This window comes from Haplochromis burtoni, unplaced genomic scaffold, assembly GCF_018398535.1.
Source record: "Haplochromis burtoni strain Fernald_Lab_line unplaced genomic scaffold, NCSU_Asbu1 Contig_232, whole genome shotgun sequence".
Classification (NCBI taxonomy): Eukaryota; Metazoa; Chordata; class Actinopteri; order Cichliformes; family Cichlidae; genus Haplochromis; species Haplochromis burtoni.
In genome coordinates, this window is record NW_024582593.1 from 803,252 (window position 1) to 817,385 (window position 14,134).

The 14,134-nt window shown below is 43.8% G+C and overlaps 1 protein-coding gene across 1 annotated transcript in view; it reads left to right on the plus strand.

Moving 5' to 3' along the window:
* The window catches only part of zdhhc14 (zinc finger DHHC-type palmitoyltransferase 14), a 17,389-nt gene extending 7,574 nt beyond the window's left edge, over positions 1–9,815 (plus strand). The window contains exons 3-9 of the mRNA XM_005937642.2: positions 1,438–1,581; positions 1,705–1,842; positions 3,562–3,610; positions 4,541–4,643; positions 4,719–4,828; positions 7,733–7,841; positions 8,351–9,815. Of these exons, the coding sequence (XP_005937704.1) occupies positions 1,438–1,581; positions 1,705–1,842; positions 3,562–3,610; positions 4,541–4,643; positions 4,719–4,828; positions 7,733–7,841; positions 8,351–8,794 (1,097 nt within the window). The 3' untranslated portion in view covers positions 8,795–9,815. The remainder of the gene's footprint in view (positions 1–1,437; positions 1,582–1,704; positions 1,843–3,561; positions 3,611–4,540; positions 4,644–4,718; positions 4,829–7,732; positions 7,842–8,350) is intronic.
* The last annotated feature ends 4,319 nt before the right edge of the window (positions 9,816–14,134 follow it).

The window sequence follows — 14,134 nt, forward strand, 5'->3', positions numbered from 1 at the left end:
TGTCTGTCTGTCTGTCTGTCTGTGTGTGTGTGTGTGTGTGTGTCTGTCTGTCTGTCTGTGTGTGTGTGCGCTCAGTCACATGTCTCCACTCTCGTCTCTGTCTCAGGCGTTTCCACAGAAACTGAAGCTCTTGTATATTTTTAGAAGCCTTTTATTAAATTTTCTGGGTTGATTTATTTACTTTTTTCCTTCATGCTGGATCCAGAATCTGCAGCCGGTCAGCATGCCGCCGCTGTGCTCGCAGAACAACCAAACTTAGGCATCGCCTGCAAAACTCGCTCAGCTCAGTGTGTGAGAAATATGAGGGAAGGATGGAAATAGAAAGAGAGGTCAGGAGTGTTTTCTGTGACGCACAACTTAAAACAACATCCTAACATCCTTTTTCAGGAAAAAAACCAAAGGTGAAGTCTTTAAAATTTTACAATATGAAAAATAAAAAGGTGAATTTAACAACTGTTTACAGAGACGGCGTTGATCTTTAAACCCTTTTAGACACTTTTAGCTCCTGGTTTTTGGTTTTCTGGCACATTTACAGGAACATCACAGAAAATCATTTAAAAAACACTTAAAGGCATTTCATAATTTTGTATAATTTTATGTGTGTGTTGCTGCACAGCTGTCTTTGTGGGGACTTGTGTTTGGTTCAGTCTCTATGAGGACATTTCTGGAAGGCAGGGATATTTTTTGGAAAGTCAGAATTATTTTTTAACTTTTGCTTTATGGAGAAAGACAGTTGCATCGTCAAAAGTGGGCCCATTTCTGAGAGGAACATGTTTGGTTTTGTTTTTTTGCATAAAATGGGGCCATTTTCTTCGAAATTCCCAGGCAGGGCCACAGGCTGGTCCCAGTGAGGGTTGCTTCAGGAAAGCCATTCAGCATAAAATCTTTGCCAAATCAAACATGTGCGTCATCAGTAAGAGCGACCACTGCTGCCCAGTTAGGACACTGGTTTGGAAAACGAGGGCATTAAGTGAGATCCTCACTTTGGGACAGACTTTTAACAGTCTGTTTGAAGGCTCCCACACTTGTTTCTGTCGCACACTGTTCAGGTCCTGTTAACAAAGCACCAAATCACAGCAGCAGTCGTCTCAAAGTGTTTTATATTGAAGGTAAAGGTCCTACAATATACAGAGGAAAGCCCCACGATCAGACGACTCCCTTTGAGCGAGCACTTGGTGACAGTGGGAAGGAAAAACTTCCATTAAGGTCTCGGGAAGGTATTAAACTAATGAGAATGATGGCCCCACAAAGGCCCAAATACATTCCTGTGTGAGTGAAATCAGCTGATTTTATCTTAGAAAGAAGAACAAAACTCCAGATTTACTGAAAAAGAAAATAAAAATAATTCCGTTCTGAATCTGAAAGGTCAGGGCGAAATGTCACGGGCTGCCTCTCTGTACGGGGTCGTCACATTACCCATCTGCTGCGCGCTTTCAGACTCTGCAGGATGCTCCAGGCCGCCTCCTCGGACCCGAGAGGTTCTCATCAACGGGCAGGCGGTCAAGCTGAAATACTGCTTCACCTGTAAGATCTTCAGGCCGCCCCGAGCATCGCACTGCAGCCTGTGCGACAACTGTGTGGGTCAGTGCATGTCTCCCTGTGTGTCACAGCCTTAGCTCAGTGCTAAAGCTGCTGGCTGTGCTGCTTGATTCCAGCTTTAAATTAAACATGAAATCAGACTTTCTGATGATTTTCCTCCCACAGAGCGCTTCGACCATCACTGTCCGTGGGTGGGGAACTGCGTCGGGCGGAGGAATTATCGCTTTTTCTACCTGTTTATCCTCTCCCTGTCACTCCTCACTGTCTTCATCTTCGCCTTCGTCATCACACACGTCATCCTCAGTGAGTAACGGCACCGCCCCCGCACACATTTTCCTCTGTGGTCTCTACATCGACCATAGTTCTGTTAGTCAGGTTAATGTTCTGCAGAGATTCGTGCATGTTTGCGCTCAGACGACATAAAAACTTTATTTATAGAAGCTCCTCTGATACTTTTTGGCAGGAAGTAAAAACTGAGAAAATATTTCAGAGAAAAAAGGAGAAGAAGCAGAAACGTGGACAAAATAAAGACTCTGATCAAACCAAAGCAAAGTTCTTTTTAGAGACGATCCTGGTGACCAAGTGAAACCGAAGAAAACCATCAGACAGGAAAGTAATCATCATTCTCCACAGTAAATAAAATAAAATATCTGGGCACGCGGTTTTGTTGTTGTGCTGACGATGACAGGATATGCAGAGCTATCAGGAAGTGTTCAGGAAGAGGTCAGTTGACCAGCGAGCGCTGCGTCTCTGCAACGGTTTCTAATCTGTGTAATGTAACTCACCCATCAGTGACCTTCAGCCCCACCCACTGTCCTGTGATTGACAGGCTGATCAATGCGAGTCAGACAGACTGGGCCAGTTTTTTATGCTCAGAAAGCTGCAGATCAAAGTCCTGTTGGAAGAAACTCACCAGCTGATTTAAACGTTTCCTCACTTTGACCCAAAGGTCGTTCTTCTCTTTGCCGTCTCTGTTTCTGGCTCGTATAGACTCAAACAGTCTGAATAGGTTCAGTCGTCTCATCATAGATTCATTCTCGTTGGTCCCTCTTGTCTCACTCCGGGTCCTCAGGTTAGTGCCAGTATTTGTTTAGTCGTGACTTTGATTCTGGCCTTGCAGGAGTTCTCGGACTTGTTTCAGTGTTGTGGGTCTCGTGTTGGTTTTGTGAGTCTTTAAATTAAGATTAGTCCAGATCTTAATTGTGATTTTCCTTGTTTGAATCTTGCCTGGTGGTCTTTTTGCTGTGGGTGTTTCTCAGGCTAAGCTTCATCCCTGTTTGACGACAAAGATGTTTGATTGTGAAACCATGTTTGTGGAATTCTCTTCTTTCCTGTTTTTGTGGAAATCCACATAAACTGGTTGCTGCCTGGGAGGAACTGTAGCACAGATCATTGACTTTGTGTTTCTGGATCTAAAAGCGCCTGCTGATTTCTCTCTGTCTCTGACCTAATTTTGCACTTAGGCTGCGGATGTTTTTTTCCTGCCCTGCAGGTCCAAACCGTCAGGAACCCGAAGCCTCGAGCTGCCGCCGTCTGAAACTAATGACTGGCAGACTGGCTGAGATGAAGACGCAGCTTCCTCTGAGGGCTGCGCCGCTGGTTTTCTGTTTTTGGCTGTTGTGACTTTGATATAAATGCAGGGAGCTGTGACATCAGCAATCTGTTTTCAGCAGTTTACATCTTTAAGATGACGACCGAATAAGCAGTTGTTGCCTATCCTCACTGACGCACCCAAACATAAATGCACTATACACAGGAAAACAGAGGGTTGGTTGACACCAAGGCAGAGGAAGATCCGCAGCAGCGACTGAGCCCAGAAATGTATTCATGTGGACGTAGAAAATAAAGACACGTAGATGTTTCTACCTGGTCACATTGAAACAGAGCATTCAGTCGGGCTCTGTTTCAGGGCTCTTTAATGATTGGATGCTGTAATGTTCTTGATAATGAGAACAAGACTGTAGGCAGTGAGAACTGAACACTTCAGCCCAGATGATGGTTTTCTCTCTCTGTGTTCTGCAGGATCGAACCAGACGGGTTTCCTGGGCGCGCTCAAAGACAGCCCAGCCAGATATCCTTCCCCATGGACAGTTTCAGCTCCTTTTTATTCTGAAAACAACTTTCAATTATTCACATGCAAAATATTCCTCCTCCTTCTTTTACTCCATCTTGGTGCAGCCCTTCAGACCATCCTCTGTCTGAAACAAGCTGTTGTAGCTCCTCCCCCTGACAGCCCACTCTCTACTAGCCTCTGGAAGCCTGTTGAGGGGCAGCACTCGGTGCTTTTCCATCGTAAGTGTGTAAGGAGCTGATGGAGGATACATTCAGATAGTTTCATAGAAAAATAAAAACAGGTTCCATTTGAAGACTGTGAACTTAAACATGCCTCGTATTACAGGAAGGTTTGGACGCACTCGAACTCTTTAGTCATTTTACATTTTCCATAAATGATTGCAAGCATTTAGTTTTGGTTCTGTAATATCAGCACAGTCATGGCCACGTTCACCTCCTCAAGCATCTACAGTCTGATTCATTTGGTGCGCAGCCATAAAGACACCAGCCGGTCCTCCATCACTGACGTGCATCACATTTAACATCAGGTTAGTTTGTGTTTCTTATAGTAATTGTTCTTCCGGCTTCTCAGTTGTGATTTTTCCAGTTTTGTTGGAGAAATAAAGAGTAGAGTCTGCCTGCAGCCGCCACAGAAAATCAAACCCGGGCGTTAATTACCCCTCATACGGCTTCCTTCCAAAATCAATCCGTCTGTTGCTGTCACCATCAGCTGTGACCACTGGTCAATATGTCCCACAATGTATTGCCAAGGTCAAATTCGCTGACCCTGTCACACCAGAAACAGTAAATCTTCTGTTTCTGCCATTTTCAGTTTTTACTGCAAATAAAATCACTTCAGTTCGTTAATGCAGACGCACAGAAATCCTCCCGTAGCTCCACTTTATCCCCCATCCAAAGACCCGAGTCAGTCCTTGACCCTGCTCTGCACCGTCCTGGAGGTGGTGGTGTGTTTCTTCTCCATTTGGTCCATTGTCGGCCTGTCAGGCTTCCACACCTACCTGATCAGCTCCAACCAGACCACCAACGAGGACGTGAGTATACCTGAGGTTCGAGGACTTAAACGTGAAAAAGGCCTACGATGTTTCTGATACTCTTGTCTGGTCCAGATTAAAGGGTCCTGGTCCACCAAACGAGGGAAGGATAACTACAACCCGTACAGCTACGGGAACATCCTGACCAACTGCTGTGCTGCCCTCTGTGGACCTCTACCTCCCAGGTCAGTAACCAGCTCTAAAAACAGCACTAGACTCTGTGCTTATAATCAGGACTAAAACCAGGAATACAGAGAGTTATGTGCAGGGCTAAAGGAGATTAAATGAAGAATTGAGAGTAGGAGTAACTCTGGGCTGCTCTGAGGTGAAACTGATCAAAGTCTGAAATCCAGCATGAGCTCTGCACTGATCACTGAAGGTGTTACTAAAATCAGGACCGACTGATAGTTTTCAGGAATACATGAAATGAATCCCGGTCTAAGAAGGATTAAATAGATCAGGATTATAAAAGACTTAAGTGCACTGACATTAGTCCTAAAACAGGGCTCAAATTTAGACTACAGTTAGGACTAAAAACAGGATTAACATTTGAACTAAAATCAGCACTGAAACCATGACTAAATTAAGCACCAAGCTTAGAACTAAAGTCAGGACTAAAGAGAGTTCTTCAGGACTTTACTTTGAGCTAAAATTGGGAATAAAAAATCTGGAGTACTTTGCATTGTATTTAGAAATGACCTGTAATCACTGTAATCTGTGCTTAAAGTTGAACTGAGGTCAGGATTGAAATGACTTCAGTAATAAACAAACAGCCGTGTTGTTGGATTCGATGGCTGGAGCTTTGCAGCCTCAGTTGTTTGTTCCTGGAAGTCGGAGCTCCAAGAAACAAACAAGCTTTTCTTTCTTGGTTTACGCCTGAAAACTTTGCCTTGCTGCTCCTGCTGAAGCTGCTGATGTTTCGCTCTGCCGGTCTCTGAACATAAAGGTGCTTCAGGCGGTCTCTCTTCTTCCCCCTCCTCTCCGCAGACGCCAAGTTTCTGTGTTTAACGAGGACAGTCTTCAGCTGAGACCTTGCGCAGAGTAATTACAGCCCTCACGGCTTCCCGTCTCTCAGCTGACTGTCGGCTCGTCTTCTGCACAGAATTAATCAAAAGAACGATCAGAGCGGCCGAGCGATGGCTCTCCTTCATCGTTACCGCCTCCTCGCCGCTTCCATGAGCTCCTATGTTTCCATCCCACCTGCCGTATATCATCATTACAGCGGGAGACCTGGGCTGGGACTCTGCGACACGCTGCTGATACTTTTTATCGGTTTGTCAAAGCAGCTGATCGATGACGTCTTGCTCAGCACAAAGTTAAGCTTTTATGGGCGGAGCTTTGGTTTCTAACTAAGCGCAGGAACAGACACAGACCGCATCCCAGTGCTTTTAATTATCTGATATATATACTGCATACTCGCCTTCTTTTATTCTCTGTGCTGTTGATCATTTCACCTCTGGTCAATGAGCTTCTATTGACTTCAGGGCTAACATCAGGTCTGTCTGCTGTGAATTTAAAGCTAAACAATCAAAAAACAGGATTAAGAGATTAAATAATCTGAACAGAATCAAACTGATTCCAGACTAAAGTTGGAACTAAAAGTAGAAATCATTTAACATTAGCTCAGGACTGCATTCATCACTGAAGTTAAAGCCAAACAGAATAAACTAATCAGGGTTACAGTCAGGAATGCTAGTACCTGACTTCAGCACTTAGCAGGACTAAGATCTGATTTGTGGTCTAAATGAAATAAATGAACCGGTGAAATCAGGACTAAGTCAGGCCTGCAGAGCACTCTTCAGAGAATTTTTGCAGTAAGCCCCAAAAGACACGACGGTTAGCACTAAAATCACTCATCCTTTGAACAGGATTGCATTAATATCCTAATTCAGGACTAATCCATACAGAGAGCAGCAAACAGTTAGTCCAACACAGAATTAGATAAAAGAAAAAAATTAAGCCGAGCAGCAGAAAGTATCTGTGTGCAGCTTGAGTGATCAGATCCCTGCGATGTGCACGGACTGTAAATTTCATTCTTCAGGAGCTCTCAAAGGAAACGTCGATCGGCCGGCCAGAAGCTTTTCTTGTCTCTCAGTCGCTCTGTGATCCGGCTGCTTTTAAAAAAATGACTGTTTGTTTTTGCAAATGAAATTTCTGTTTTTGTTGTCGTTAATCTTTGTGAATGTTTTTGAAATTATCTCCAGGAAAAATGTTTTGTAATATTTTCACATTTTTTCAGGTTTTTCAGGTTTGATCGTTGATCAGCTCTGAAGGACGCCTCTTATTTACTAAACATCGTTTATTGAATGAATCCAACTGAAAAGAGTCTCGAGTGTTTTAAACAGTCAGTGAAGAATGTTGTGTAGAGAAGTGTTGGTGTTTGCAGCCCGGTGCCTCTGTGGAGATTCAGTTAAAGAGAAAACTGTGAAAAGAAAACAGTGATGAAGGGTTTTCCTCTGTGTCCGTGTTGTTTCGTCCTCTGAGGTCACAGACTGAGGAGACGAGGCTCTGATGATGCGTCCAGACGGGTCAGCAGGAGCTCTCTGACGAGGCACCAGCTTTAATATTAATATTAATAATGATGATGATGTGTAACAGCGAGCTGCCTCTGGGAGGATATGCAAGGAGGATTTTCAAAGTAAAAGGATGATGAGCATATGGAGCCTCATTATACAGTCTGCTTGTTTACTCACGGCTGGCTGCTCGCAGCGTTTGAACATGTCGACTCCACCTGCTTACAGGGCGACAGGTGGCGGCGTCCATCTGCACGCTCACAAACAAACAAACACACGTTTCAGGTCAAACTCACTTTTCCTGCAGCCACAGACTGATTTATTTAGCTGAATCTCCCAGATCGAGGTCGCCTGGATGATGTTGGACCGGGTGTTTGACCCAACGTCTCTCAACTTCATGTTCTAGCCTAGGCTCCCCCACCCCCCCAGAAACAGGATATTACTTGATCCTGAAGCCAGTTTTGGCCCCCAGGAGGGCGGGGATGTGCGTTTCTGGCCAGGCTGAACTGATCCCCTGGTCTCTTTACTGGTTTTGATTTCCTCAGAATATGATTGTTTGTGATTCTTCTTTATCAGTCTGATTGACAGGAGAGGTCTGATCCAGTCCGGCACGCCGCAGACCGTCTCCCAGTCCAATGGCACCAGCAACAGCAGCTATGCCTCCACTCAGCTCCACAGCAACATGGTAGGTGAAGGACGCCGTCATACTGCCCGTTACTGATGCGTCACAGAGAAAAATCATCATAAGGATCTGAAACGCACGTATTCAAAACTGTTTGAATGTAGATTTTTGCTTTTCTTTACGTTTCTTGGGTGTAGAAAAGAAGCTAAAGCTGTTTGGCTGGTGTAACATAAAACAAACTGATAATAAAAGGTTAAAGGGGATAAAAATAAGTAAAAAACAGTAAAATGTGACTTTATTTTAATTATTTTAATTATTATACAGCACATGTTAAACTTCCAAAATTGATCAGAATGAACTGATCAGAATGACGTAAACATCGAAACCTCTGATTGTTCATTTAAAGATGGCCTGGCTTAAAGCTGCATTCTTTCTTGGGTCCAGCAGGGGGCTCAGCCCTGATGATGCGCTGGTTTCGGTCTTTTCACTCATCCTGGAAACTTGAGCAGCTTTTGTGGCCATTCAGGTGAATGTGTTGTAAATAAAGTTTTATGGTGTTGAATGTCTCTCAGTGTGATCAGGATCAGTGCATCCAGAGCACTAAGTTTGTGCTGCAGGCTGCCACCACGCCTCTGCTGCACAGCGACCCCGTCGTGCTGGCCCCGCTGCCAGGTAAGACCACCACTCTGGGGGGCCCCTGCGCCTACCTGGCCCCTGCCCAGCCGTCCCTGCCATCCTGCGGAGGCGATGTCCTGACGCTGAGGGACGCTGCTGTCGACTCCCGCTGTCACCACCACCTGCACCTCCATCACCACCATCACCACCACCACTTTGTGAGTCCGGAGGAGACGCCATGTGCCACGCCACAGGGTGCCCTGCCCTGCCCCGCCCACCTGCACCTCCACCACCAACCCCACCCTGCCATCCCCTCCCCCGTTGCCCTGTACGACCCTGCCAGTCAGGACGCTCTACACGAGGACTCGGTCAGGGGGCTAGTGAAGCTCAGCTCCGTCTGAATGTGACGTCCGTTGGACAGATTTTTACTGTCTATGTTAAAAAAACTAAACAAATAAAACAAACTGTTTCCAAATCGTGATGATAAAAACGAACACACCTCAGTAAAACATCTGATCACAAACTCAGCTGATGGGCTGGTGTCTCGGGTGAAGATTGTCCTCAGAGCAAAGACTTGTCTCCAGACGCCAGAGAAACACTGACACTTTCTCCCTTTTAGACTTTTTGTCTTTGACGCTTCTCGACTTCACATTTTTTGTGACTTTGTTTGGCAGCTTTTAGAAAGTCCACCTGTTCTGCCCCGTTTGTCCTGTATTAAATATTACTTTAGTAAACTCAAAACACTTTCGCACAAAAGCACCTTTTCTGTTTGGACTTCTGTCTGAGGACCAAAGCTGGACTTGGTCCTCGTCCACTTTCCGTTCGTGTTTCATCCTTCGACCAACCTTCATTCTTTGAATTCCTGCTAAAAACGTTGAATCCAGAATAAGCTACTTCAATGCCAAACGTTCAGCTGCAGCAGCAGCAGGACCAAAACTACAAACTCTGACTTTTTATTTTATTACATATAATAAATAATATTTGATTGTTTTTTGGTTCTGATGGTAACTGGTTGGTGTTCTGAGACCAGCATTTGCCTCAGCCAATCAATGTTTGTGATGCCATGTCAACAAATAAAAAACAAAAAGCCAATTCAAAGATCAGTTTGAGCTGCATGATGATATTCAAATGTCTTCACGTCATCATGTTTCTGAGTCAGAGGAAAACTGAAGGTTTAGTGTTTGGTTTAAATGATGGACGAATCCATCATGCGTGTTTTTCCTGAGTACACATTCATGCGTTAGGATGCTCAGATGCACCACAGCAACGTGGAGTCTTCATGTAGGCGTCTGTGTGCTGCATGGATGACTTAACAAATTCCATTAACCTCCAATTAAAAGCTATACTCAGATGTAGGGATGGGTATCGTTTAGGTTTTATCCGATACCGGTGCCAAACCGGTACTTTTGAAATGGTGCCGGTGCTCAAACCGGTACTTAAAGAATGGAGAACACAAAATTGGTCCAAAAACCTCTCATGTTCAGCTGTTTTTTTTTGTAAAAAGATAACAATGTTAGCCTTTTCTGCAGCTATGGGGCATATATGGCATCACTCTTGGCTGGAAGCAGTGCTTAAATAATGGAAAAAACACAAACTTAAACCCTCTCATGTTCAGCTGTTTCCCACTTTTTCTTTGGTCATTTTAGCCTTTTTGGCCAGGGTGAAGGGAGTATCTGCCATCAAACAAGAAGACAGCCACGTAACTACGACGGTGTTTGCTAGTTCACCTTACATGCATTAATGTAATAATGTGGTTAGCCTACTTAACGTAAATTACACACGGACAACATTAAGCTACTCATGCAGAGAAGAACGCTGCTGCCATACCGGTACCCATCCCTACTCAGATGTTTATCACATGACAGGTAAATGGTACAAATGAACGAGCTAAGAAGCCACAAAGACGATCCTCAGCAGCTTTTTATAACAGGGGTGTTGTCATGAACACTGACTGGCTGAGGCAGATGTTGTCCTACCATATAGATGTTTATTTCTGAGGATAAGAAATTTCTGGAAAACTTGTGCAGATCTGAGTGGAGGGAAGCAACAACACTGCCAGACGTTCAGCCGAGGATTGCAGGTGCTTTTTGGATATCCCTGCGTTTAAAGTTGCTTCGTTTTTAGGCGAATAAATGGCCAGTATGACTTTATATGTTGTGTTGAAGAGATGTAAACTCAAGCTGAACGCTAGCTGGGCTGGGTGTTAACGTAATACCAGCTCTTACCACATGATGGTGCAGTCCCTGAGGGAAACCTTTAATTAACCTAGTAAGTCGTTAAGAACAATTTTATTTAAAATGACGACCAAAGTAAAAGGTCAAGTCTGTGAGAAAATGGGGATACAGCTAAAAACACACCTGCTGGTAAAACGCTGCCCCCTGGTGGTGAAAGCTTTTGGGGATAATGACAAAAAGCACCTTTAAATCATTGGGAAAACTTTGCTTGCGGTGTGGAGTGACAACGAACCAAACCTGTCTTTTATTCATACAACATAAACCACCCATTAAAACAAGTTTACACTCAGTTCATTTTCACACTTTTCCAAAGCTGTAGAACCGAAATAATCACCAAATGGTCCTATAATAAAATCATCAAATGAATTTAAAATCACATACACATAAAAAAAAGCCAGACTCTCAGTGTTGGACCTCCTCCTGACCTCCTCATACACGCTGACCATGATGTGGAGCCATCTCTCCGTCATACCTGTCCCTCTGATCTTCATACCTCAGCCTTTCCTCCTGTTCCCCTACGTTAAGAACGGCTTCCTGACAGGCGTCCTTCCACTGAGATCATTTCTGAAGAGGCTTCGGTGAGCAGTGGATGATCAGCTGAAGGTTCAGATCATTTCTCGGGTCCTGTTTCAGGTCTTTTTTTTTTTTCCTGTTTCAGTAGTTTTTAAGGTCAGGACTTTCAGATACTGTTTATCAGTTATGCACAATCTTGCACTTAAGTCGTCATCATCCATCACTAATTAAAAAGCAACAAGAGAACAGATCTGATAAAGGACTTGTGCAAAAATATCAATCACAAAAGCGTGACAACTTCTCTGACTGGTCTCAGTCTACCAGGTGAGGGTGTTCTTTATTCTACAAATCAGATGATTAAAGATACGTTTTTGGACAATGAGAAACAGTTTTTAAACTTTGCCTCTGTTCACCTCCATAGTCGATTTTAAATAAAACTAAAATGATGCAATGAAAATGAAGACAGCTTTAAATTAAGGGGTTTAACAAAAGTATTACATTAGCTATTTTGGAATTTTAGCCATTTTTATTCATGGTCCCCATTTTCAGAACTTTCCATAAAAGTAATTGAACAGTTGGTTGGTGAGGACACCTTCAGAGTCTTCATCAGCAGGGGGAGAAATGGACTCACTGATGATCGCCATGTTGGGTGGCCCTCACAGACTTTGTGATGTTCTCACTCCTCTCCTTTGAGAAAGTTTTTTTGTTTCATGTTCAGATCTTATTTCAGGACAAAATGTATATCACTGTTGTGTTAGAACAGCGGTCCCCAACCCCCGGGCCTTGGACCGGTACCGGTCCGTGAGTCGTTTGGTACCGTGCTGCGAGAGTTGAGGCTCAGGTGTGAAATGTATGGTTTTCAGGGTTTTTATCGGTTTTCAGCGTTATTTTGTTATCGTTTTTATCGTTAACTCGGTTTTCCTGGGTCTTTTCACGTGTGTTATGAATAAATCGTTTATTCAGTACCAGTACTAGATTTATTTTGTTGTATTTATCCGCAACACCTTAAAGGCCGGTCCGTGAAAATAATGTCGGGCATAAATTGGTCCGTGGCACAAAAAAGGTTGGGGACCGCTGTGTTAGAAGACAAATCCAGATAACTGTAGATTATTTATTGGCTGGAATCAAACAGTTTGAAGAATAGCTAATGTTTTATTGATTTCTTTAGAAAGAAAACTGTTTGAAAAACATCATTTCACTATTAAATTTATACGCAATAAGATGACATCAATGTTTGTTAGTTGTGTTGTTAGTTGTAATGTGTCTTGTCAGTTTATTACATTCTTCCTAATATACAGTGTTTCGCTAACATGGTTCCAAGATTCTGTCAGTGTTTCTGTGACTGTCTGGCTGCTTTCCATCCTACTAAACATATGAAGGAAATATAGATGACTGACTGTATAGCAGCAGCCTTCAGATGAGTCACTCGATAATTGATTGACAGGAAATTAATCCTAATTATTCAGATTGCAGGTTGTATTTTGTGCTTCACACAGGCTGTGTGCTGGCAGGGTTTAACGGATTTATTTGTTGTTGATGATACTAAACTGAATATTTTCATAATGATGACTCTGAATTCAGCTGCTGGAACCTCTAACTGATATTTGATGGGAAAACATTCAGTATAGAAGAAAACCAGAAGCCAGAATACTTGGTGTGAAGGTTTAACACTGCTGATCCTTTTGAATTGACTGAATATTAATGGACTGACGTTTCCAGTGACAGTGATTCAGTGTGTGTCCGTGAATGCATCATGTATGCTGCAGTTTCATGGCTCCATCTAATGGACTGATAGTAGAAGTAGAGCAGCTGAAATAAATAAGATAATGATAGAAGCCAGGATGACAGGAAAAGAACAAAACACTGTCAGAGAAGACTGAAAACAAGCACTAAAGACTCCAAATTCATCCATGTTTAAAATTTCAATATATACAAAAATTGTTTTTACCCAGACGGAATCACAGCTACAAGATGATCCTGGTATAAAATGTAGGTAAAAAGTATTTCCTTCATATGTTCTAACCTATTCTGAGCAGCAAGCCAAGATGAGTCCTGAAAGTTTGCCCAAAACACACTTTTTGAAGTTTGAAGTCCAGTGAATTATAAGATACAGATTCAACATCCAGAGTACTGGTGCTTGTTTCTGTTCCTCTGCATCACTGACATTAAGCTGGTGTAGTTTATTCACCTCCCTATCCCTGGCCACCTCCTCCAGCTTATACACCTCCTACACTAGGAGGAGTAACGGCTCTACTCTGAGGGAGAGGCCAGCCATCCTTCAGAGAAAGCTCATTTCTACAGTATGTATCCACAATCTCGTTCCAGTCACTACCCAAACCTCGTGACCATAGGTGAGGGTAGGGACATAGATCGACCGGTAAATCGACCGGTAAATCGCACGCTTCGCTTTTACACTCAACTCTCTCTTCACCACAACGGACCAATACAGCGTCCGCATCACTACAGCTGCAGCACCAATCCATCTGGCTCCCACCTTTACTCGCATCTTCAACAGATCCCTGGAGCTGTGTGAAGTTCCCTCCTGCTTCAAACGCTCCACCATCATCCCTGTTCCCAAGAAACCCACCATCACAGGACTGAATGACTACAGACCTGTCGCCTTGACGTCTGTGGTCATGAAATCCTTCGAACGACTGGTGTTAGCCCATCTGAAAGACATTACAGGCCACCAGCTGGACCCTCTGCAGTTTGCCTACCGGGCAAACAGGTCAGTGGATGATGCAGTGAACATGGGGCTGCATTACATCCTGCAACACCTTGACCGCCCGGGAACTTATGCCAGGGTCCTGTTTGTGGACTTTAGTTCGGCTTTTAACACCATTGTGCCTGAACTTCTTTCCTCCAAACTCTCCCAGCTCAGCGTGTCACCAGCTACCTGTCAGTGGATCACCAGCTTCCTGACAGACAGAAAGCAACAAGTGAGGCTGGGGGAGATCACCTCTGAAACCCGGTCCCTCAGTATTGGTGCCCCTC